Source organism: Zalophus californianus, chromosome 3, assembly GCF_009762305.2.
Source record: "Zalophus californianus isolate mZalCal1 chromosome 3, mZalCal1.pri.v2, whole genome shotgun sequence".
Classification (NCBI taxonomy): domain Eukaryota; kingdom Metazoa; phylum Chordata; class Mammalia; order Carnivora; family Otariidae; genus Zalophus; species Zalophus californianus.
This window is the reverse complement of record NC_045597.1, coordinates 172,931,683-172,959,003: the sequence shown is the minus strand read 5'-3', so window position 1 is coordinate 172,959,003 and position 27,321 is coordinate 172,931,683. Positions and strand designations below refer to the sequence as shown.

The 27,321-nt window shown below is 37.5% G+C and overlaps 1 protein-coding gene across 2 annotated transcripts in view; it reads left to right on the top strand.

Moving 5' to 3' along the window:
* Positions 1-21,078, top strand: part of BARD1 (BRCA1 associated RING domain 1) — an 88,422-nt gene extending 67,344 nt beyond the window's left edge. For both annotated transcript variants that reach the window (XM_027591484.1, XM_027591483.1), the window contains 4 exons: positions 890-1,022; positions 1,559-1,651; positions 17,577-17,674; positions 18,759-21,078. In XM_027591484.1, the coding sequence (XP_027447285.1) occupies positions 890-1,022; positions 1,559-1,651; positions 17,577-17,674; positions 18,759-19,091 (657 nt within the window). In that variant the 3' untranslated portion in view covers positions 19,092-21,078. The remainder of the gene's footprint in view (positions 1-889; positions 1,023-1,558; positions 1,652-17,576; positions 17,675-18,758) is intronic.
* The last annotated feature ends 6,243 nt before the right edge of the window (positions 21,079-27,321 follow it).

Sequence of the window (27,321 nt, the reverse complement as noted above, 5' to 3'; positions counted from 1 at the left end):
TTGGCTTTTTGTCCTCTAATTCAGTGGTGCTGGTTTGCTTTTTCTTTTCTTCTCTGCTGGGTCGTTGCTCGTTTCTTACCGGATGGCTTGTGGCCAGCCCTCACTCCAGTTCTGTTCGTTAAGTTCTGTTGGCTGCTGTTGGGCACACATCTTGTTTCTTTGATTCTTTCACTTCTGATCTCAAATGCTGTCCACTGGTGTCTTCTCTTTGTTTTTGTTTCCTGTAAGCTCTGTCTCTCTCTTCAAGTGAAAATATTGGTCATTGTTAGAGCAGTTCTTTCCTTTTCATGAGCTGCGTTGAGTTATTACTGTTGGTGGATCTGATCTAAGTTTTGTGTTCTCTTGTCTGTTTTAATTTTCTTGGTTTTGATAGGTAGCTGTTTTGATGTTAAGAGTTCGGGTTTTTGATTTTTGAGCTCCGTGCTATTAGAAGCTTTAGTATTCTTTGATTTTTCACATAATCTCAGTTTAAAATAACAAGACCAAACAGTTTTAACTTCAGTGGAGTAAGTTAGTGGAGGGGAGATAAGGAATTGATCATTTTTTAAGGGGGTGTTTTGGGTTACTTAAGGAAAAAATAAAAGGCTTCCTGGTGACAGAATGAAGTCGTAAAATCTTACAGAAATCCAGTTTAGAATCAAGGAGACAAGATGCCCTGGGTTTAGATTGCTATTCCAAATAACGTTTTATTGGGGGAAAAAATAAGGGACTAATAAAATGCATTGAGCATTAAGGCTCTTGAGTGACGATTCGATGGACATTGTGGGGAATCACTGGATAGAGGAAGGTAAGTACAGAGACTCAAGCTTCTATCAAGTGCAAGTCAGTTAATATCTTTCTCTAGTCTTTAAATAATTTTAACACTGTGGTATCTCCCCTTTCTTAACAGATGAACACTGGTCAGCGTAGGGATGGACCTCTCGTGCTTATAGGCAGTGGGCTTTCTTCAGAACAACAAAAAATGCTCAGTGAGCTTGCAGCAATTCTTAAGGTTAAAAAATGTGCTGAATTTGACAATACAGGTGAGTTTTATATATTTATTTTTGGTTCAAAAAATTTTTAAATAGGTAATCCCTTTGTAGACCTCCCTTGATAATTTATATGTTTTAACTACTGGGGATTGGCAGTATGCTTTGAATCTTGTAATCAAAAATGTGTTCATAGTTATAAACTACAGGCCTAATTTAGTTAGGAAACATGAAGTTTAAAGCTTTGCACATATTCTAGGACAGAATAAGTGTCAGAAGGGCAAACTTCTGAGTTCACTAATGACAGATAAATTGTGTGCAATGGAATGCTTTAATTCTTTAGTTATAATTTGAAAATACAAATATATGTTTGCTAATGTGGCTTTAAGGTACATGGTTTATGATCTGATTTTTCATGTTGTTAGCCAGGATGGAGAATGATACTAAATTTAAAAAGTCTTATATCTAAGTATAAAGATTGTTGCTTTTGAAGAAAATTCAGATTATGAAGCGCTGACTAACTGGTTCTTATAGTTAAAGAATTATTTTGGTTTATATCTCTGTTTTTCTTCTTTTTTTTTGTATTCTAGTAACTCATGTCATTGTTCCTGGGGATACAGTTCAAAGTACCCTAAAATGTATGCTTGGGATTCTCAGTGGATGTTGGATCTTAAAATTTGAATGTAAGTACTGGACTTGGGAGAACTACAAAATGAATTGACTAATTTCATTTTTTATGGTGTTCTATTGCCAATAATTATTTAAGGAACTAAATGCTATTCCCCCCCCCCCCCGGTTAGTCACTGTATTTTGAAAAAACTTATATTAATGGTATCATTTAGATGTTGTTGATGTGTCCACAGAAGTGCTTTTTAGTCTTCTTTAAAGTCTTTTTTTCTCTACTATGAACTATTTTAATAAAGAGTAAATGGATTATATAGTAGACTTTTAAGCTTAAGCAATCCATATCACTGTTGAGATATATTTAACTTAATAAACACATGTTTTAAATATACTACCATGATGTGAAATAGTTTATGGCTTTCATTTTATGACCTTTTTTTAGGGGTGGGGAAGGAATAGAGGGCGAGGGAGAGAGAGAATCTTAAGCGGGCTCCACACCCATCGCAGAGCCCGACGCGGGGCTCAATCTCACCCCTCTGAGATCATGACCTGAGCTGGAACCAAGAGTCAGACACTTAATCAACTGAGCCACCCAGGCACCCCTTGCTTTATGATTTCTGAAAACTGCACGCTTTCTTAGCTGATCCAGTGTATCTTTAGAAACTGTTGGAAGTTTCGACTGCCTTGTACTACCTGAGTTGGAGTGATTACACCAGCTGTTATCCACACCTCTGCTAAAGATGTATTGTCCTTATCTGCTTCTTCTTGGTGCTCAAGCACCACTTTGAGAACTGCCTTTCACCTTCCCTGCTCTCACTTGTTCGCTTTTCTTACCCTTAGATTCACTTAGGACTTCAAACAACAAAAGAAAGCATATACAGGGTTAATTCCTATTCTTCAACAGCTAAAGTATCTACTTTGCATGTGATGACTAAAATAGGACGGTGGGTATATCTGTTTTGTGCACTAGTTTTTTAGAAGAGAATAATGGTTGTAAAAGAGGTACACAGGGGTCTTGTGATGATGGGGCCGAGTATCTTGATCCTAGCAGTGGTACATTACACACATGATTAAATTGTATAGATCTGCATGCATATGCATACACACAGACCTGAGTGCATGTGTAACTGATGAAATCTGAATAAGCTCTATGGATTGTATCTGTGTCAATTCGTGGTTTTGATATTGTGCTCTAAATGTGTGTAGGGAGTTAGATTGGACCCTGGAGGAAGGGCGCATGGGACTTCCCTGTACATTTCTGTGTATCATCCTGTGAATCTATAATTATTTCAGATTAAAAAGATAAAAAAGGATAGCAAGTATTTTTAATGAAACTTTAAGAAGCAAAGGATGGATTAGAATTAGTTTTAAAAAACTTTATGTTATGGCTTTGTGCCTTGAAGGTTTTATGGTAGAAATGCTTGATTTATCAAGATCTTAATTGTGTTATTAATTTGATCTCTAGTTTGAAATTAATTGGGTTTGTAGAACGGTTTCCCTTTAGCAATTGGTATTCATGTCCTTTTTAAATGCAGCTACCACTCTCCTTGTGATGCCAGTCTCCACTGATGGGTCAGATCCAGCGAAGGCTGTGACCAGCACTGTTACTCATCTCTGCTCATCCTATCTGTGATTAGTCTGTCCTGGTTAAGACCAGTTCAAGGAGTATGATAAGCAGTTGGACTGACGGATTATGTACATAGAAAAAAAAAGTTTCCCTTTCTGCCTCACTCTTATTTTTGAACTTCTTTTCCCTTTTAAATCTGTGGCAAGTCTTATTGGGCCTCAGTGTTTAAAACATTTGGTTTCATGACTGTAGATGCTGTTGTATTGAAACTGCTCCAGAAGCTTTGCCAGCGGTTATAGGAAGGAACAGATTTTCGTAATAACAAGGTCTTAACAATAAAGAAGCCATGTGAAATTTTGAATGTTAAAGCATTGCTAGTTTAAGTCTTGTTCTTGTGAATATGCCCAACTTGCATCTGGTTAAATGTACATGCTACATGATTCATTTCCATAAAATCTGCCTTCTTTAAGAAATGGAAGTTTTATCATTTTAATGGCTTGGCCATGTCATTTTTATAGAATCACAGTGGACTCAAGCTGACTCAGTAGTGTGCTGTTCGGTGATTCTCACAGTGCTGAATAACACACTCCAGTGTCAGTAGTTCTGTAGGATAAAGGATGCATGGAATCTTTTTTTTTTTTGTTAATTGTTTTAATTTTTTAAAAGATTTATTTATTTATTTATTTATTTGACACAGAGAGAGAGCGCACAAGCAGGGGCGTGGCAGGTAGAGCAGGAGAGGGAAAAAAAGGCTCCCTGCTGAGCAGGGAGCCCCGCCTGCTGGGCTACATCCTAGGACCCTGGGATCATGACCTGAGCTGAAGGCAGACACTTAACCAACTGAGCCACCCAGGCACCCTCGTAATTGCATGGAATCTCTTACTAAAGTTCATATCCTTGTACTTTCTAACAGAGTCCAAAGAGAAATAGGGTCAGGATTTGGGACAATTCATGTTGTGTTGTAAATGGTCATTGGGTCTATCAAGAGAAGGCAAGAAACTGCAAATACCTTCTGTCCTAATACATATTTCTCACTACATTGTTTTTTTGCGTCAGACACGTCAGTTTGATTTTTTAACATGTTCAGATCTATTCAGAACTTTCTGAAACAAACATGTATGTTGAAGAAACATGAGATGGACCAAAGCTTTCAAAATTAATTGTAAAGATTTATGACTTACTGAAAGTAGGTCTTGTGGTTGAAGATACCGATTAGCTTCCTGGTAGACAAAATCTTTACTTGTTTAACTATGTGGAAACTTCAGTATTCTCTTTTCATGGGATTTTTCCATAAACCAAGTAGATTCAAGAGGAAATTCTATCTAAACTTTTCTCTGTAGATAATTACCAAAATAATCTAACAAATTAAACAAATTTAAACAAATTAACAAAAAGGAATTATAGCTATCTAAATTTACCTATTGGAAATGTTCTGTTTAACCATGTTTGTCTTAATTGGTTACTATCTCCTTATTTTCCCACATTATATATGTAGAGTGTGTCACAGTTAATGGATATACCAATGGGGATTCTGAGAATAGGCTATAGTTAGACTATTGTGCCAGCCATTTGTTTCATATTTATTTTATAAATATTTTACAGAAATGAGAGATACAGATAGGAAAATTCCTTTAAGATTAAGTTTATGACTGAGCTCCTGCTTAAGTCCTGGTTCTGGTGCTAATTCCTCACATGCAACTTAGAACCGTCATCGTACAAGGGTGAATTTGGGTAATTAAAGACATGACTAGAATGAAAAAATAGAAGATACACAAATAAGTGATTTTTATTCACCTTCTAGACTGTGAATACGGCTGAACTACATCCTAAAGATGTAAACTAGCCTTCAAAAAGAGGAAATGTCTTTTATTGACCTATCCTTTTAGTACACTGCTTTCAAAATTTCCTCTAGCCTCAGCTTTTTTTTTTTTTAATCTGCCTCTTCACTTCTCATCTCAATGTGAAGAGAGCAGATGGCTGTCATCTTTTCTTAATAATCTCTCCTTCTTCCCCGTTCTCCTCTTAAGTTTCGCTGCTGCAGAAGTTTTGAAAGTCCTTAACACCCGAGGGCATTGCCATGGGAATGTGCCAAATATTTTACACTGGACTGTGTCTGTGAGGTGAGGAAGCACCAAGTAGGGTGTTTTTTTGTTTATGTTTCAGTTGAGGTGGATGGAACCTAAAAGACAATCATCATACCATCATATTATAAATAACCTCATAATCAGGTTAACAAACTTAGACTTTTCTATTAAATATGTTTCTTCAAATTTTATTCTATTCGATAAAATGAATAGAATCTATTCAGTTCTATTTAAACTTTGCTAATTTCTAAAAAAATAAATATACCAAAGCATTTCTTTTTTTTGTTATGTTAATCACCATACATTACATCATTAGGTTTTAATGTAGTATTCCATGATTGTTTGCATATAACACCCAGTGCTCCATGCAGAACATGCCCTCTTTAATACCCATGACCAGGCTAACCCGTCTCCCCACCCCCTCCCCTCTAGAACCCTCGGTTTGTTTCTCAGAGTCCATCGTTTCTCATGGTCGTCTCCCCCTCCGATCCCCCCTTCATTTTCCCTTCCTGCTATCATCATCATCTTTTTTTTTTTTTTTTACATATAAATGTATTATTTGTTTCAGAGGTACAGGTCTGTGATTCAGAGTCTTACACAATTCACAGCACTCACCATAGCACATACCCTTCCCAGTGTCTATCACCCAGCCACCCCCTCCCTCCCACCCCCCACCACTCCAGCAACCCTCAGTTTGTTTCCTGAGATTAAGAATTCCTCATATCAGTGAGGTCATATGATACACGTCTTTCTCTGATTGACTTATTTTGCTCAGCATAATACCCTCCAGTTCCATCCACGTCTTTGCAAATGGCAAGCTTTCATTCCTTTTGATGGCTGCATAATATTCCATTGTGTGTGTATATATACATGTATATATATGTACACACACACCACATCTTCTTTCTCCATTCTTCTGTCGATGGACATCTTGGCTCTTTCCGTAGTTTGGCTATTGTGGACATTGCTGCTATAAACATCAGGGTGCACGTACCCCTTCGGATCCCTACGTTTGTATCGTTGGGGTAAATACCCAGTAGTGCGATTCCTGGATCGTGTGGTAGCTCTATTTTCAACTTTTTGAGGAACCTCCATACTGTTTTCCAGAGTGGTTGCACCAGCTTGCATTCCCACCAACAGTGTAGGAGGGTTTCCCTTTCGCCGCATCCCCACCAACATCTGCTGTTTCCTGACTTGTTCATTTTAGCCGTTCTGACTGATGTGAGGTGGTATCTCACTGAGGTTTTGATTTGGATTTCCCTGATGCCGAGCGATGTTGAGCACTCTTTCATGTGTCTGTTGGCCATTTGCATGTCTTTGGAAAAATGTCTGTTCATGTCTTCTGCCCATTTCTTGATTGGACCCTTTGTTCTTTGGAGGTTGAGTTTAATAAGTTCTTTATAGATTTTGGATACTAGCCCTTTATCTGATATAACATTTGCAAATATCTCCCATTTTGTTGGTTGTCTTTTGGTTTTGTTGACTGTTTCTTTTGCTGTGCAAAAGCTTTTTATCTTGATGAAGTCCCAGTAGTTCACTTTTGCCCTTGCTTCCCTTGCCTTTGGCCATGTTTCTAGGAAGAAGTCGCTGTGGCTGAGGTCGAAGAGGTTGCTGCCTGTGTTCTCGTTTAGGATTTTGATGAACTCCTGGCTCACATTTAGGTCTTTCAACCATTTTGAGTCTATTTTTGTGTGTGGTGTAAGGAAATGGTCCAGTCTCATTAATCTGCGTGTGGCTGTCCAGTTTACCCAACACCATTTGTTGAAGAGACTGTCTTTTTTCCATTGGACATTCTTTCCTGCTTTGTCGAAGATTAGTTGATCATAGAGTTGAGGGCCCATTTCTGGGCTCTCTGTTCTGTTCCGTTGATCGATGTGTCTGTTTTTGTGCCAGTACCATACTGTTTGATGATGGCAGCTTTGTAATAGATCTTGAAGTCCGGAATTGTGATGCCGCCGGCTTTGCTTTTCTTTTTCAACATTCCTCTGGCTATTCGGGGTCTTTTCTGGTTCCATACAAATTTTAGGATTATTTGTTCCATTTCTATGAAAAAAGTGGATGGTATTTTGATGGGGATTGCACTGAATGTGTAGATTGCTCTAGGTAGCATGGACATCTTCACGATATTTGTTCTTCCAATCCAGGAGCATGGAACGTTTTTCCATTTCTTTGTGTCTTCCTCAATTTCTTTCATGAGTATTCTGTAGTTTTCTGAGTACAGATTCTTTGCCTCTTGGTTATATTTATCCTAGGTATCTTGTGGTTTTGGGTGCAACTGTAATTGGGATCGACTCCTTAATTTGTCTCTCTTCTGTCTTGTTGGTGGTGTATAGGAATGCCACTGATTTCTGTGCATTGATTTTATATCCTGCCACTTTACTGAATTCCTGTATGAGTTCTAGCAGTTTTGGGGTGGAGTCTTTTGGGTTTTCCACATAAAGTATCATATCATATCTGCAAAGAGTGAGAGTTTGACTACTACTTTGCCGATTTGGATGCCTTTTATTTCTTTTTGTTGTCTGATTGCTGTGGCTAGGACTTCTAATACTATGTTGAATGGCAGTGGTGATAGTGGACGTCCCTGCCACGTTCCTGATTTAAGGGGGAAAGCTCTCAGTTTTTCCCCATTGAGAATGATAATCGCTGTGGGTTTTTCATAGATGGCTTTTATGATATTGAGGTATGTACCCTCTATCCCTATACTCTGAAGAGTTTTGATCAAGAAAGGATGCTGTACTTTGTCAAATGCTTTTTCTGCATCTATTGAAAAGATCATATGGTTCTTGTTCTTTTATTAATGTATTGTATCACATTGATTGATTTGCGGATGTTGAACCAACTTTGCAGCCCAGGGATAAATCCCACTTGGTCGTGGCGAATAATCCTTTTAATGTACTGTTGGATCCTATTGGCTAGTATTTTGGTGAGAATTTTTGCATCCATGTTCATCAGGGATATTGGTCTGTAGTACTCCTTTTTGATGGGGTCTTTGTCTAGTTTTGGGATCAAGGTAATGCTGGCCCCATAAAACGAGTTTGGAAGTTTTCCTTCCATTTCTATTTTTTGGAACAGTTTCAGAAGAATAGGTATTAATTCTCCTTTAAATGTTTGGTAGAATTCCCCTGGGAAGCCATCTGGCCCTGGGCTTTTGTTTGTTGGGAGATTTTTGATGACTGCTTCAATTTCCTTAGCAGTTATAGGTCTATTCAGGTTTTCTATTTCTTCCTGGTTCATTTTTGGTAGTTGATACATCTCTAGGAATGTGTCCATTTCTTCCAGATTATCTAATTTGCTGGCATATAGTTACTCATAATATGTTCTTATAATTGTTTGTATTTCTTTGGTGTTGGTTGTGATCTCTCCTCTTTCATTCATGATTTTGTTGATTTGGGTCCTTTCTCTTTTCTTTTGGATAAGTCTGGCCAGGGGTTTATCAATCTTGTTAATTCTTTCAAAGAACCAGCTCCTGGTTTCGTTGATCTGTTCTACTGTTCTTTTGGTTTCTGTTTCATTGATTTCTGTTCTGATCTTTATTTTTTCTCTTCTCCTGCTGGGTTAAGGCTTTATTTGCTGTTCTTTCTCTAGCTTCTCTAGGTGTAGGGTTAGTTTGTGTATTCGAGACCTTTCTTGTTTCTTGAGAAAGGCTTGTATTGCTATATACTTTCCTCTTAGGACCGCCTTTGCTGCATCCCAAAGATTTTGAACAGTTGTGTTTTCATTTTCATTGGTTTCCATGAATTTTTAAAATTCTTTAATTTCCTGGTCGACCCATTCATTCTTTGGTAGGATGCTCTTTAGCCTCCACGTATTTGAGTTCTTTCCGACTTTCCTCTTGTGATTGAGTTCTAGTTTCAAAGCACTGTGGTCTGAAAATATGCAGGGAATGATCCCGATCTTTTGGTACCGGTTGAGACCTGATTTGTGACCTAGGATGTGATCTATTCTGGAAAGTGTTCCATGGGCACTAGAGAAGAATGTGTATTCTGTTGCTTTGGGATGGAATGTTCTGAATATATCTGTGAAGTCCATTTGGTCCAGTGTGTCATTTAAAGTCTTTATTTCTTTGTTGATCTTTGCTTAGATGATCTGTCCATTTCAGTGAGGGGGTTGTTAAAGTCCCCCACTATTATTATTGTATTGTTGTCGATGTGTTTCTTTGCTTTTGGTATTAATTGCCTTATATAATTGGCTGCTCCCATGTTAGGGGCATAGATATTTACAATTGTTAGATCTTCTTGTTGGATAGACCCTTTAAGGGTGATATAGTGTCGTTCCTCATCTCTTATTATAGTCTTTGGTTTAAAATCTAATTTGTCTGTTAAATGGATTGCTACCCCAGCTTTCTTTTGGTGTCCATTAGCATGATAAATTGTTTACTACCCCCTCACTTTCAATGTGGGGGTGTCTTTGGGTCTAAAATGAGTCTCTTGCAGACAGCATATCGATGGGCCATGTTTTTTCATCCAATCTGATAGCCTGTGTCTTTTGATTGGGGCATTTATTCCATTTACATTCAGGGTAACTATTGAATGATATGAATTTAGTGCCATTGTATTGCCTGTAAGGTGACTGTTATTGTGTATTGTCCATGTTCCTTTCTGATCTGTGTTACTTTTCGGCTCTGTCTTTGCTTAGAGGACCCCTTTTGATATTTGTAGGACTGGTTTTGTGTTTGCAAATTCCTTTAGTTTTTGTTTGTCCTGGAAGCTTTTTATTTCTCCTTCCATTTTCATTGACAGCCTAGCTGGTTATAGTATTCTTGGCTGCATATTTTTCTCATTTAGTGCTCTGAAGATACCATGCCAGTCCTTTCTGGCCTGCCAGGTCTCTCTGGATAGGTCTGTTGCCAATTGAATGTTTCTACCATTGTAGCTTACAGATCTGTTCTCCCGAGCTGCTTTCAGGATTTTCTCTTTGTCTCTGAGACTCGTAAGTTTTACTATTAGATGTCAGGGTGTTGATGTATTTTAATTGGTTTTGAGGGGGGGGTTCTCTGTGCCTCTTAGTGAAGTATTTCTATCAACTAAAATTGATAGGCAACTTCATGTTTACTGAAATCCTTCACCAATGATTCTGTAAGAATTATTTAAAAAAAAACAAAACATCTTTTGATCTAATAGTCCCACTTCTGAGGATTTGTCCTAAGTAAGAAATACTGAAGAAACAAAAAAGTTATTTTCATTGTTATTTCCAATAGCAGGACATGGGGGAAATAACCTTAAATTGTAAGTAATTAAGAAAAGTTTAAATGTATTCTCTGAAAAAATTCATATTTTTATGTGATAAGTATTAAGACTAAAGTATTATAAAAAACAAGATTGTTGAAATTTTGAAAAAGCATAAAAAAATTATATCTTCACTTTTAACATTATATAAATGTGTGAATGCATGCAGGCGAAGGATAGGTCAAGAGAAAATGTTGGTGGGTTGATAAGCAGAGACCTATTTGTGACATTTTAAAAGACGATGTGTGTCTGGGGCGCCTGGGTTTCTCAGTCGGTGAAGCATCTGACTGTTGATTTCAGCTTGGGTCATGATCGCAGGGTCTTGAGATTGAGCCCCACACTGAGCTCCACATTGGGCTCCATGCTTGGCTGGGAGTCTGCTTGGAATTCTCTCTCTCTTTCTCTCTCACTCTGCCCCTCCCTCTGCTGTTCACTCTCTCTCTGAAAAACAAAAAGCAAACCAAAAAACCCACTGTGTGTCTTTTAAATGAAATCCATGTGCTCTAAGAAGAAATTCATCTTCTTAAGTTCCCATGAAAATTAGAAAGTTTATTTTTCAACTTTACAAAGATTAATTGGATAGGTAAGGGCTTCAGTCTTATTTTCAGTGAAATTAGCACCTGTGTGTGTATGTTGCTGCTGTCAGATATACTGGATCTTCTATACTAGTTCTGTAGACCTAGCAAGTACATTTTGATGTGGTGATTGTCCTACCAGTCAAAACAGAAATTCTTATATACATATTTAAACTTTAAATATATGACTAAAGAATACCAAGTATGAGTTTTTAAATTATTTTATTAAGAAAAAATTTGGATGTTTGAAAAAAAAGAAAAAAAGTTTAGTCTTTAACCCACAACTCTATAAAGGGGATTATTTGGGGGCACCTGGGTAGGTCACTCAGGCAAGCAGCTGCCTTTCGCTCAGGTCATGATCTCAGGGTCTTGAGATCGAGCCCCACGTCGGGTCCCTGCTCCGCAGGAAGTCTCCTTCTCCTCCTCCCTGTGCCTGCCGCTCCCCCTACTTGTGCGCTCTCGCTCGTGTTCTCTCTCTCTCAAATAAATAAATAAAATCTTTTAAAAAATTAAAAATAAAATCTTAAAAAAATAAAAGGGATTATTTTGATATTGTTCATAATACGGGGTTTTAGAATTGATACCGAAAGTTTGCCTAATAAAATTTTACGATACAGCATGTAATATATATCTATATATTTAAAGATATGTTTGTTTATTTTAGAGAGAGTGTGTGTGTAAGCAGGGGAAAGGGCAGAGGGAGAGGGAGAGAGAATCTCAAGCACACTCTGGCTGAGTGCAGAGCCTGAGGCAGGGCTTGATCTCACGACCCTGAGATCATGACCTGAGCCAAAACCGAGTCAGACGCTCAACCGAATGAGCCACCCAGGCACCCCAATACAGCATGTAATATATTTTTGTGGTAGAATTTGATCTGCTTCTCAATATGCATTAAGTAAAATAAATTCAGCATACTCTCCTATGAAGAAATATGCTTTTATATATAAATAAGTTTGTAATTGGAATACTAGCTTAAAAAGTAGTCAGAAATAACCAGTTGTTAAATGGTATTTATATAAAATTACAAAATCTAATGGTCTGTGATAGCATTTTCTGTGATATCCCCAGTCTAGAGGTTCATGATGTCATGAGTGGAACATTTAGCTTTTATTTTATATTTTCAGCCTTCAGTTCATTGTCCTTCCACTCTGTACTGCGGCATTTCATAATATTGGGTTTATTTCTTCTTTTACCAGCCACCCAGATTTTCAGAAATTACAGGGAGAGTGTAAGTTGTTTTTCCACTATTTTTGTCACTGTTAAAGGTTTCCTGTGATGATTTCCTTTTTTCTAAAGTTTAGTGATATCATAGCTTATTTGCCTAAAAAGCCAAATAGAAAAGCATTTAAAAAATATTTTATTTGTACAACTTGGATATTCATTTTTAATAGAATCAGAGGGGGAGTTTCTCAATGTCTGTTTTACTAATATGCTGTTATTTTGAGTTCCATAAGTGCCTGGTTTAGATCTAATGATACATTTATTAGGACTTCTGATTTTACCATAGAATGATATTTGTTTCTGTATTTTAATTTTTTTTTTTTTTTTTTTAGGACTTAGGTGTTGTGTGAGAGTGGTATTTAATTCTGATTTTCACTGCTATTTCAGCTATGGATAGCCAGTAACTCCAGAAAAAATAGCAGTTCTTTAAAATGGTTTATTTACTGCTCTAGGTTTTGAAGAAAGTGAGCAGATTCTGTGGCCTTCCATGGAAGGGTAGTTTCCCACTTTGGACATTTAATAAATCTCCATTTTAAAGCTTCCATCTTCATTGTATTTTATAATCATTTGTATGTAGCTGTGGATTTAGGAAACCTTTTTCCTACTCCTTCCCATTTCCATGATTTAAAACTAGATTTTTCCCTTCTAAAACTAGAAAAAAGTGATTAAGCTTAGTATAGATTCACAAGTATCATCAGCAGTTCATGAAAATAAACAGTCATTGATATATATGTGCTATTTTGAGGTGTAGGAGGTAAGAGTGGTTACTGGAGATTTAAGATAAAGGGATATCTTTCCATATAGTACAAATTTCTTTTTTTTTTTTTTTTTAAAGATTTTATTTATTTATTTGACAGAGAGATAGATAGCGAGAGAAGGAACACAAGCAGGGGGAGTGGGGGAGGGAGAAGCAGGCTTCCCGCTGAGCAGGGAGCCTGATGCGGGGCTCAATCCCAAGACCCTGAGATCATGACCTTAGCTGGAGGCAGACACTTAACAACTGAGCCACCCAGGCACCCTTTTAAAAAAATTATTGTAGCCCAGAATTCATAAGCTGCGTTAGTATGCAAAGATTCCAGGCTTTGCTAAGGTAGCCAGAGCTACTTTTAATGACTTTTGAGTTAATGACTTTGAGTTAAGCAGTACTTTGGGAATTGGGCTCCTTACCTATATAAAAAAGTAATAAATCAGGGCCAAAGGAAAGCTTCCCTGAAATGGTAGACATGATCAGGAATATATGTGGTCGAAAAGAATCTCTGAACTTTAATAAAAGAGGTAATTCATTCCAGTATTTCTGCAAAATGATAGCTTCAGTCAAAATCTTGAAACATAATGGAACATGTGAAAAGGAAGAAAGGGTATAAACTTTTTATAAGGATAGTGGCTCCACACATTTTAACGTATATATCATTCTGGCATATGTAGAAATCTGTGTTTACATAAATAACATAGCTTATTCATGTAGTCATTTGGTTTGGAAATTATTAGCCGAAAAGCTAATAAATGGTCTTGCATATGCTTCTTATTTCTTCAAAAGAGAGGATAAGTATCCATCTTTTGCTAATAAGCTGTTTTAGTGTCTGATGATGGAATAATACCAACTTTACTAAATATTTATTACAAACATAAAACATTTTTTGGTTTTAAGAAGTGTCTTTTAATTGGTGGAAAATGGCCTATTTTTAAGTCTTGATGTATATATAGAGAATAAGGATTACAATATATATTGTACTTTGGGTGACTTATGTCAATGAATGTTATGAAAGTTCTGATGTTTTGTTTAACATGGAAGATAGGTTTAGGAATTCTTGCTGCAGTTTGCTTAACTTTTATTGAGTAAATAAAATATTAAAATACCATCCATTATTTCGACTTGTTAATTTGGTAATGTTTTGGCTGGCAGATTCTTCCATTTCATTGATGATGTTAATGTATCACTATTTAAATAGCTGAAAGTTTATTTTAAAGTATCTTATCCTTTTTTTTTTTACTTGTTTAGTAAATCAAGTTAGTTGGTTTATCTCAAAAGAGGTTCACTAGAAAATTGATATGAATTGATATGTAATGATCATAAATGTCAATAAGTAAATGTTGAGAAAGACTAGTAATAAAATAATTGATTCACTAAAGACAAAGCCAAATGCATTGTTCTCCCCACACCTCCTCTCCCAGGGTAGTCACCAGTTTTTGCCATTTGGTATAATTTTTTGCTAATCTCTTCAATGAGGATCCTCCTACTTAGTCATCTGTTAAGTGGTTATATGACATTGTAAGAGAGGTAATATGTTAAATCTGAGTAGAGAATGTCTGACATTTTATTTGATGCTTTATTTTTTTAATAAAGAATAAAGATTAAAGAATAAAGATTAAAACTGATCTAGGAGTTGGAAGATATCCGAGTTCTCGTTCTTAGTTGTGTCACTGGGAAAACTGCTTAAATTTCTTAAGACTTAAGTTTTGGGATGCCTGGGTGTCTCAGTTGGTTAAGTCAAGTCATGATCCTGGGGTCCTGGGATCGAGCCGCAGGTCGGGCTCCCTGCTCAGCGGGGAGTCTGCTTCTCCCTCTCCCTCTGCCCCTACCCCACCCCCATTTTGGCTCTCTCTCAGGTAAATAAATAAAATCTTTAAAAAAAAGACTTGAGTTTCTTTATCTGAAATGAAGAGATTGATTAGGTGAAGCATCAGGCATTTCTATTTTTTGTTTTGTTTTTGATTTTTTTTTTTTTTTTTTTACTTATTCATTTGAGACAGAGAGAGAGAGAGAGAGAGAGAGAGAGAGAGAGAGAGAGAGAGAGAGAGAGCATGAGCAGGGGGAGGTGCAGAGGCAGAGGCAGAGGGAGAAGCAGGCTCTCCGCTGAGCAGGGAGCTGGATGTGGGACTTGATCCCAGGACTCTGGGATCATGATCTGAGCTGAAGGCAGAGGCTTAACCATCTGAGCCACCCAGGAGCCCTGCATCACACGTTTCAAATTGGTAGTCTAAGGGCCAAAGCAGATACAATTTATGTGGACAACTCAGTCCAGCATAACTGTTTACATTTTGTGTCTTTATGTATGATGTTCTTTTTCCTACTGGTTACAGTCTCCAAAACTTCCTGCTCCTTGACACCACGACTTCCTGCTCCTTGACATCGTGTGTTCCTTACATGTTTACATAATCCCTTTGGCCCTTGTAGGCATTCAATTTGGACTAGATGTCGCTCCTAATTTTCAAAAGATTCTTCATATTTTCTATGCTATGACAGCAACTAACAGAACACTTAGTCATCATTCAAGCATGTTATTAAAGACCTGCACACTGTTCCTTAATTTTCAGGGGGAAAATGCTTTATTTTCTTTCTTCTTGATCATGAAGTTGCAGAGAGAGAGTTGGCAGATTGTATTCAACGCACTAATTAGAGCATCAGATTTTTCTTTCTTACTGTATAGAATTTGTTGAACAATTGCTGTAAAGCTGTAAATTTTGTGACTTGAGGTATTCACACTATAGAGGGCCCGGCGTCTTGCCGTGGAACCGCCCTGCCGCCTTGTCTGGGACAGCCAGATGTTACCCTTCTCTCCTTCCCGAATCTGGTGACTGAGCCAATGCCAGCACATCGCTGGGATCAATAGATACCATCTTAATACACCGTTTGACAGTTTCAGTAATCAACCAAATGAATTTGTAAAATAGATAAGCAGCAAGCATGGGCCCAGCCCATTTATTTATTTCTGTAATTAAGACATTTGCTCTTCACTTGTTACAGTAGTTATCATAGGCGTATTCGGTCCTTGGCTTTATATGCTGTCATGTTCATTCATCTAAAGATACTGGTACAAATGCTCTGCAAGTGTCATTAGGAAAGGAGATTTAGGAAGGGGACTACGTGCATAAGCGATAACTAAAAATAATAATTTACATGTAAAATAATGAGTTTAAGGTAAGTCCATGATTGAGTTAGACTGCTAATGTTTTTTAGGTTGGTTTTTAATAATAGAAACAGTATGTGATGCAGTGTAAGCACACAGGCATTGTTTCTGGTAGGATGCTTTGGCCTAGTCAAAAATGTTGAGACTTATTTTTCAATATACAGTACATATTTTTTTTAAAGATTTTATTTGTCAGAGAGAGAGCACAAGCAGGGGGAGTGGCAGGCAGAGGGAGACGCAGGCTCCCCACTGAGCAGGGACCCCGATACGGGGCTCGATCCCGGGACCCTGGGATCATGACCTGAGCCGAAGGCAGACGCTGTTTAACCGACTGAGCCACCCAGGCATCCCTATACAATATATATTTTAATATTAGCTCCATTAGAAAGCCAGTTGTTTACTCAGTGGGCAAACTATTAAAAATTTTAAAGTGCAGTTTTTATTATATGTAGAAACCCAACAATTTTTATAGAACAATTGTATTTATGATGAGTTAGAATAATATTCAGAAGTTCAGCATAACAAACTTGGCTAAATATGATTTTTGTATTAAAAACATTGGAGGAAAGGGATACGAAAGCATAAGCAAAATTAAAGAATCACATGATAAGGAATTACAGCTATCCCAAGGTTGAGTGTTGAATTTGAATATGCATTAACAGTTCCAAGTTAAGAAAAATTCAATCTCTTGACAAAGCTCTGCTTTTGGAGAGATGGTGAATTAGTTGTTAAAATCTCGTGACTTTAAGCAGTATCTTGGAACATCTTTATTGAAGCAGCTCTAAAGCATTTGAAATATTCACCAAGTCATCTTTAGCCTGGAGAATTCAACTCTGTACCTGTCAAATTCCAAACATGTCCCAAGCTCTGCTTACTATTTAACAAGCACTGTCGTGTCTCTGCTGGGTGGCCATCTGAGCTAGGTGCTGTGGACTCAGGCACTTTCCTTATGTCAGCTCACTTTAGAGTCTAACAGGGTTAGACAAAAACTGTGGAAATGAGCAGTGCAGGAGATAAGCCCTCAAGTTCAAATCACTGTGGGCTGAACTAAATGAGGAACTTTTTATCCACCTTCCTTTTGGTAATTGCTATAAATAAAAATTTAGATTTTTATAATTTCATGTGAAATAGCATATTGATTTAGGTTTTTCAGAAAAGAGACTAAAATTAGTGTTCAGTACACTTCACTGCTCAGTTCTCTGAAGGAAAGATTCCTTATATTTATATGGAAAAACCATTTTTATTACATTTTGTTTTAACATAAGTAAGGTTTCTATTTCTGTTTCAGAACAACAGTTAAAACAACCACGGAGAAGAAAAATCACCTAGGTAAATTACTTGTTTCAGTGAGAAACCAGTACTCGATACTTATTTTGCTTTTATCCTTTTTTTTTTTTTTGTTAGGGGTGAAAGCATGTCTACAGAGAAAAGCATGTGAACAGGAGGAAAAATATGAGATTCCTGAAGGGCCACAGCGAAGCAGGCTCAACAAGGAACAGCTGGTATTTGTCTTTCGATACTACTTTCATTGGGCTTATTATAACTTAATAGTATCACTGTCAGGAAAAACTTCTCTTGCCCTTTCAACAAGTACAGGTGACTGATTAAAATTTTAATTGTGCTTGTTTCAAGCACTTGATTCTGAGAGATGATCACAATGAGCAGTAAAACCCAGAAGGTGATAATTTCATGCTGTTAATGGACTGTTGGCATCTTGAACATTCCCATAAACCTTTCAGAATCTGAGGTAAGTCTCAGAATCAGGGAGTAACTTGAAAGAAGACTTATGGCTACTGCTTGGATTTAGGTCCCATATGTCTTTATTGCCACATATTGTAGTTTTAATGGGTAACATTCCATTATCCTGTGTGCGTGTATATATATGGAAATGACAAAGAAAAATTTGCATAGAAGGCAGTTGTGGAACTTTTTTTTCCATAAAGCACAAAGAGGTGTGTTTCATAGCTAACTGGATGCCTAGCCATAGCTTCGTAATGTATTGTATGTGTTGTGGTGTATGTGTCTGGAACCCTGGAGGCCACATTCCCACCGGAGCTGTCCTCGAGAGCAGAGATTCATCACACAGAGGGACCTGAGTAAGGATGGACAGAACTGGGTCAAGATCCACAGAATGATGTTACTTGTATAATTTTATTAAATGTTGCCGGGTATCCCTGAAGCTCAGTTGAGATACCCTAGGAGTTCATGGGGCTTTAAGTCCCACCAAATATGAATAACATTCTGATAAAGGAAGTTTAACGAGAATTTTCTGTTTGCTTTTTTTAAAAATATGTGTGTTTATCAGAAACATCCACACGCAGCACACCCTAACACCTAAAATCTGAGGAGAGTGAAGTTCCTGCGATGGTGGCTGAGTTTTAGGAGAAAGATTGTAACTAGGAAGCCTATAAATATCGGAGTACTTTTCTTGACCCAAATAATGCACTTGAAATACAGTTTATCCCAGCACTTCATTTAAGCAGCTTCTTAATAGCTCATGACTACTTATCTATATTTTCCTCATTCATATGCAGTGTTTTTAAATATTTTGATCTGCTTTTAACAAGCCTTTTCTTGTTTTTTCAGTTGCCAAAGCTGTTTGATGGATGCTACTTCTATTTCGGGGGAACCTTCAAACACCATCCAAAGGACAACCTTATTAAGCTTGTCGCTGCAGCTGGGGGCCAGGTCCTTAGTAGAAAGCCCAAGCCAGACAGTGACGTGACTCAGACCATCAATACAGTTGCATACCACGCGAGACCTGATTCTGATCAGCGCTTCTGCACACAGTATATCATCTACGAAGATTTGTCTAATCATCGCCCAGAGAGGGTCCGGCAGGGCAAAGTCTGGATGGCTCCTTCCAGCTGGTTTATTGATTGTGTGATGTCCTTTGAGTTGCTCCCTCTTGACAGCTGAATATTGCACCAGATGAACGTTTCAAATTGAACTCACACTGTTTTGATCATTCACATTTTTATAATAGGTAGACTCGTTCATACATATTTTTTCCTTGAATTAAAAACAAAACAAAACTTGAGCCAGACTTAGAATTCATTCTCTGTTTACCATTTAGATGCTGAAATTGCTTTGAAGGATTTTTCTTTTTAAAACTGGTGTATGTTTTGATTCATCATGTCTTTTTATTCAAATTATCAGCTATCAAAGATTAATGAGGGAGTACCAGAACTATTGGTTAAATATACAAGCAGTATCATTACTCTCTCAGCCTTTTAATGTTCTTTGATGAAAATAATCCACACTTGCCACCAGCAAAAATACTTCCCATCCTTAGTAAACAAAGAATATTGTCAAATAATTGATTCTGGCTTTATTGTAATAGAGTACCTGGTCTGAATGTACCACCATAGGTGTTAAATTCTTCTGTCTACAATTGTCTTCATCTTACGTTGTGTTTAGTTTCTTATAATTTACATGGCTGTTAGTTCCTACGTTTTTATCCCTTCTTTTTATCTTCCGTATTCATCAAGAAATCATGATTTAAACCATAGCATTTTTCTTCGGTGGTGAAAAATCAACATTGGACTCATGGTACATATTTTTATTGTATATACTTGCTTATTGTTAGCTATCAATTTGTGACTGTGTTTATCTACAGTGTATGTACATATACATAGAGCATTTTCTCTAACAAATTTTAGTATCAGTATTCCTTAGAAGGTCTCACCAGATTAGTAAGTTGTCAATCAGATGTTAATTAAATTAGGGCTAGTCCTTTTTCCAGTAGACCTCGCTACATATTGCTAAAATAATTGTTTTTGAAGGTCTTAATTTCTTCTTTTGTGAAGATTTTATTTTTCCATTTTTAGATTGCTGTGGAGGCAGAAGTTGGGAATTATCTGATTAGAAAAGATTTTGTCCAGGTGGTACAAAAGGCCATCACAATAAGTCTAAAGGCAGGAGTAGGAAGGGCTGTCTCCTAATACAAGACCACAGAGTAGGAGACAGGACGCCGCCTGAGCCTGGGGAGTCCTGGGGAGGTTACTCTGATTGGAGTGTTCTTGTTTGTGAATGAATCGACAAGGTAAATTAGATCATTTAAAAATATTTGTAAGAAGAATTCTTTAATAAGTCTTCCTAGAAACTGAACATAGTTCTATGAAAGACATGGGAAGGGATACACTGAGAGACCTGCCAGGTTTGGTCTCTGTTGGGCTGGAGATTAGTGAAGCACTGGATGAGAATACTGAGAGTCTGAAGTGAATGAACATTAGTAAGATTCATTTATTTGTAAGTGTGAGATTCTGCTGATTATTTCGAAATAAATCTTATTGTAATTCCTTCTCTCACATGTCATGTTTCCATATCAAGAAACACATTATGTAAACACACTGATACACTGGGGACCCTGTCCTTCACGGATGAATTAGCTCTGCAACCCTCTCCAACCAGTCATGTCTTTGTCCCACATTTCATTCTAATGGAGAATGATGAACACCATAGCACCAAGCAAATCTGAGGGGTTAGCTAATGTCTGGATTAAATAATTTAGGACTCTCTGGGATTTCGGTTTGTCATTTTTGATTTATAACTGACTTGTGGTCACTCTCTATTGCCTCATCGGTCACATTCCTAGACAGGTTTGTGTCTGTTCCTCCGATTTGAATCCCTGTTTGTAAAACAACTTTGGGGGTTGCTGCCCACTCTCCTTCATTCATTTTCTTGGTTTATCACCCCTCCCTCTGTTGTATTCTGTCCCCCACTATTAAGCAGTTTTATTTTTGGTTCCTTTAAATATTTATTTTGACAGCAGTTCGTTGATGTTAAGCTCTTGAACCTTGTAATATCTGTGTAGATATACTTGTCACTGTTTTCATTTGTCCATCACAGATTCAAGCTTCCTTTTTATTGACTATAAATCATTAAAGTTATTTGTGTTTCTGTATTTCTATATCTTCTTATAGTAGTAGTTTACTTATTCTGGGCTGTTGATGAGTGAGACTCAGTAAGACCTGAGAGGAAATCTTTGAGCTAACAAAAGCTTATCTTTTGGAACACTTAACACATTGTGGTTAATTTTGGATAGAAATATTTCTAAACTATAATACTTTACTACCTTAAATAAATGTGTCTGAATACAATGTAATTTTGATAGTTTGGAATCATCATTAAGAGGGTCAGTGATTACACAGTGATTCCTTCATGGATCCATTAAAGCCAGAGGGTCGGCAGCTTCTCCACAGTATCACAGGGCTGCTTGTTACTTCTCTATTTCCTTTTTTTTTTTTTTTTAATTTTTCTCTAAGATTTTATTTGAAGAGAGTGAGCTAGCCAGGGAAGAGGCAGAGAGAGAGGAGAAGCAGAGTCCCACTGAGCAGGGAGCCTAATGTGGGGCTCAATCCCAGGTCCCCGGGATCATGACCTGAACCAAAGGCAGTCGCTTAACCAACTGAGCCACCCAGGTGGCCCTAATTAATTTTTTTTCTTTTGACTTGCTAAGGAATGAAAACCAGGCAGGAACCATATTAGAATTATGAGTGAAATGAGGATAAATAAGCAGTGTGTGAGGGTTTTGGTGATTTACCGAATAGATACTTAAATTTTTGTAGAAAAGTTTTACCATTTATTCTACCTATTTTGATATCTTTTGAGCCTGCTTTGTGAATTTGGTGATTAAGTGACCTCTGCATAGGTGAAGATTATCTATTGGAAGGTTTGATGTTTCTGTGGGAATAAGAAGATGCAGGGAGGGGTAGTCACATTACACATTAGCTGTAATTACCTCCTTGGGTTGGGGCAGAAAAAGAGCCTGCTGTGATCTGAAGGTTCGTGGACCTCATGACAGCCACAAATGTATATTCTGTTCTCTAACGAGAACACAAAATGGCGGGAAATCATGCTTATTTAATAACTATAAGCCATTATTTTGTTGGAACTACAAATTGTGAACTTAATGTATGATCACCTAATGAAAACTAAGCAGTTCTAATTTTTTTCAGTCAGCTAATACATCCTGTGGCTACTTAGTTACATACTATTTTATGAATTAAGGATTGTTGATTATGTAGCATTTTAAGGCACATAACAATACCTTTCCTTTATTAGAATAGCAATGTGGGAGAAGTTGAGGAAGGCACTAGACCTTTCTGACTCTGACCTAGCTTAAAAGGTTGATGACTAACTCCCCAGACGTGAAGAGGATTCCTTTGGCCCCAGTGGTCCCGTGGGCCTGTGTAGGTCACCTCCAGAAGGCCAGTAAGCCTATTGTCAGGCTTGGAGATTGAATTATAGATAGGGCAGGCTGGGGGTGCGGGGCATGACTCCTGTGCAGGCTTTGGATTCAGCTGGACCTGGGTTTGTTTATCATCTCTACTAGTTTCGCTAACTTGTGTTTGCAGTTAATAAAGTGAGAAAAATACTCTCCATCTCACATGGGCATAAAGATGGACAAAAGCATTGAGCACCTTGTTTGGGCATTTACAGGATCACCTTCCAAAACCTTGGTGAACAATATGAATAAGAGACTTCTCTAAAAGCAGCTCATTAGAGGTGACTTTTGGTAGCACAACTCAGTTTAAGTCCTGAATAGTCCTGGCTATTGCCCCCAACCCCTGCTCAACTGCTGCCTGTCCTGTCTTCACTTTGCTGGGCTTTTTTCTTTTTTTCTTTTTTTAATTCAATTAATTAACACATAATGTATTCTTGGTTTCAGAGGTACAGGTCTGTGATCCGTCAGTCCTATATAATACCCAGTGCTCATTACATCACATGTGCTCCTCAATGTCCATCCCCCAGATATCCCAGCCCCCTGCCCCCCTTCCCTCCAGCAACCCTCAGTTTGTTTCCTATGATTAAGAGTCTCTTGTGGTTTGTTTCGCTCTCTGGTTTCATCTTATTTTTTCCTCTCTTCCCCTATGAGCCTCTGTTTTTGTTTCTTAAATTCCACATATCAGTGAGATCATTTGATAATTGTCATTCTCTGATTAACTTATTTCACTTAACATAATACCCTCTAGTTCCATCCATGTTGTTGCAAATGGAAAGATTTCAATTTTTGATGGATGCATAATATTCCATTGTGTATATATACCACATCTTCTTAATCCATTCATCTGTCGATGGACATCTTGGCTCTTTCCATAGTTTGGCTATTGTGGACATTGCCGCTATAAACATTGGGGTGCAGGTGCCCCTTTGGATCACTACATTTGTATCTTTGGGATAAACACCCAGTAGTGTAATAGCTGGGTCATAGGGTAGCTCGATTTTCAACTTTTTGAGGAAACTCCTTGCTGTTTTCCAGAGTGGTTGCACCAGCTTGCATTCCCACCAACAGTGTAGGAGGGTTCCCCTTTCTCCACATCCTCGTGAACATCTGTCATTTCCTGACTTGTTCATTTTAGCCATTCTGACTGGTGTGAGGTGGTATCTCACTGAGGTTTTGATTTGTATTTCCCTGATGCCGAGTGATGTTGAGCACTTTTTCATGTGTCTGTTGGCCGTTTGGATGTCGTCTTTGCAAGAATGTTCATGTCTTCTGGCCATTTTTTGATTGGATTATTCTTTGGGTGTTGAGTTTGATAAGTTCTTTATAGATTTTGGATACTAGCCCTTTATCTGATAGGTCATTTGCAAATATCTTCCCCCATTCTGTTGTCATTTGGTTTTGTTCACCGTTTCCTTTGCTGTTCAAAAGCTTTTTACCTTGGTGAAGTACCAATAGTTCACATTTTTGCCCTTGCTTCCCTTGCCTTTGGAGACGTGTTTAGCAGGAAGTTCTTGTGGCCAAGGTTGAAGAGGTTGCTGCCTGAGTTTTCCTCAAGGATTTTGATGAATTCCTGTCTCACATTTAGGTCTTTCATCCATTTTGAGTCTATTTTTGTGTGTGGTGTAAGGAAATGGTCCAGTTTCATTCTACATAAATGAAAGAAAGGATAAGAACTATATGATCCTCTCAAAAGATGCAGAAAAAGCATTTGACAAAGTACAGCATCCTTTCTTGATTAAAACTCCTCACAGTGTAGGCATAGAGGTTACATACCTCAATATTATAAAAGCCATCTATGAAAAGGCCACAGCAAATATCATTCTCAAAAACAGCTTTTCCCCTAAGGTCAGGAACACAGCAGAAATGTCCAATATGACCACTGCTGTTCAAAAATAGTACTAGAAGTCCTAGTCTCAGCAATCAGACAAAAGAAGAAATAAAAATCTGAATCAGCGAAGAAGTCAAACTCTCACTCTCTGCAGATGACATGATACTCTATGTGGAAAACCCAAAAGACTCAACCCCAAAATTGCTAGAACTCATACAAGAATTCAGTAAACTGGCAGGATATAAAGTCAATGCACAGAAATCAGTTGCATTTCTATACACCAACAACAAGACAGAAGAAAGAGAAATTGAGTCATCCCATTTACAATTGCCCCGAAAACCGTACATATCTAGGAATAAATATAACCAAAGAGGCAAAGAATCTGTACTCAGAAAACTATAGAATACTCATGAAAGAAATTGAGGAAGACACAAAGAAATGGAAAAACGTTCCATGCTCATGGATTGGAAGAACAAATATTGTTAAAATGTCTATGCTACCTAGAGCAATTTACACCTTCAAAGCAATCCCTATCAAAATACCATCAACTTTTTTCACAGAACTGGAATAAATAATTATAAAATTTGTATGGAACCAGAAAAGACCCCGAATAGCCAGAGGAATGTTGAAAAAGAAAAAGCCGGTGGCATCACAATCCTGGACTTCAAACTCTATTACAAAGCTGTAATCATCAAGACAGTATGGTACTGGCACAAAAACAGACACATAGATCAATGGAACAGAATAGCCCAGAAATGGACCCTCAATTCTATATTCAACTAATCTTCAACAAATCAGGAAAGAATATCCAATGGGAAAAAGATAGTCTCTTCAATAAATGGTGTTGGGAAAATTAGACAGCCACATGTAGAAGAATGAAGCTGTGGAGAGAATTTTAATTACTGCCTCCATTTCCTTACTGGTAATGGGTCTGTCAGGTTTTCTGTATCTTCCTGTTTGAGTTTTGGTAGTTTATATGTCTCTAGGAAAGCATCCATTTCCTCCAGATTGCCTAATTTGTTGACATATAGTTACTCATAATATGTTCTTATAATTGTTTGTGTTTCTTTGGTGTTGGTTGTGATCTCTCCTCTTTCATTCATGATTTTGTTTGGGTCCTTTCTCTTTTCTTTTTGATAAATTTGTCAAGGGGTTTATCAATCCTTTTAATTCTTTCAAAGAACCAGCTCCTAGTTTTGTTGATCTGTTCTGCTGTTCTTTTGGTTTCCATTTCATTGATTTCTGCTCTAGTCTTTAAATAATTTCTCTTCTCCTGCTGGGTTTAGTCTTAACAACAGCTAGGACCCAGCCTGTCTAATTTCTCACCTCTGACTTCTCTCCCCATCTCTTTAGTGAAGTGTCTCCATCTGTGTGGCCTCTCCTACCCATTCAGCTAACATTTTGTTTAGCTTTCATCCCATGCATACATTTATTTTGGATACTAGGACTGCTTAGGCCTCCACACTTGAGATACACACTCCTTTATTAATTTACTTGGGCTTTGGACATGAGTTAATCTACAACCCAGAAAAACATTCTTGTCCTTTTTTTTCTCTTCAAGTGCTTTTATAACTAAGGGATTAAACCCCAAATTTCCTTTTACTTCCCTTACTTCCCATGTAATTAAATATTCTTATACATAGTTTCCATTGGTTGTATGGTAGCCTCTCAACAAGATATATGATAATTTAACTAAATCACTGGTATTTTGTATTTGGATTGTTTCAGTCATAGATAAATCTGTATAAATATTGTTATGATAAATTTTGATCCTGGGGGAAGGAGGAGCTTTAAAATGTCAAACTAAGTCACCATCTATCATTACCATCTCTACAAAATGCAGTGCATGCCCTATGCATTTAAATTAAGACCTCTAGTTATGCTTAAAATATAAAAATTAGAAAATGAGCCTTAATTGATTGCTATGATTTTCATGAGTTGATGAGACTTTACATGTAAGGTTCAAAATGCTCCCGCTCTTATGGGTTAGAAACTAACCTGAAAAAGGCAAAAAAACCCCAAAAAAGCCTTAGGCCTTTTGGTAGAGACCGGAGATCACCTTGCCTGTGTTAAGATGAGGAAATAGGCCCAGAGAACTCTAGATCACACAGCTCATTGTTGGCAGGGCCCAGATGAAGCATGTATGTTCCTCTCTTCCTGCCATACTACCTCCCAAGCTACCTTACTTCTTTAAGTAAATTGGTGTTTGCTATTACAGGAGCCTGTGATTTTTTACTTGAATGTACTTATTGGACTGGCCTGTGACATCTAGAAAGAGATGGCATCTATCCCTCAGCAGACATTCCTAATTACTGCATCTGTTTCTGAGACCAAAAAGTATCTTAAAATCTTTTTTAACTTTAGTTTCAGGCAACCACAACCATTTGGTGAAGCTGGTTTATCAACTAGGATGTATTCACCATCACCAAACTGAACCACGTCTTAAAAACTTACGTGACCTTTATATGTTTGTTGCTGTCCCCACAGCATGCCAGGAGTATATAGGACATATTCCAGTCAATAATTGTGGCTCAGTTCAGAAATGATTCTCAACTGGCAGGCCATGTCCTCCTAGTTGGGAGTTAAAGGAGCTCAAGAACAACAACAGCAACAAGCAAAACCTCCAAGACAGGGAGAGCACAGGAAGGATAATACATCTAAAAAAGCTTTCTAGGTGATTTTTATGCCTGCCCTTATCACAGTGGCAAGGCACTGGTTGGCACCATTTATTACTGGAAATTTCCTTGTGAAATTGTATTTCTGATTCAGGTACCTAATGCAATGCAGAGTGTGTGTGTGTGTGTGTGTGTGCACGTGTGCACGCCCAAATGTGACCATATATTATGTATGTAATGTGTCTGGTTCCCCAAGACCTACATTTTGAAGCTGAGGCATGTGGAATTTGAGGTAGAATATGGTGATGCGTAAGCCGTAACATCAACATTCCCATTGTGGTGGGACTTTTCCTTTTCCTGTGAGCACTAAAGTTCTGATATCTGGTAGTAAGTTAAGATTATTTTTTCTGGGCGGTAGAAGTAACGATTAGCAAGTGTGATGTTTATTTTAAAAGTTAATTACTACATTTTGAAAAG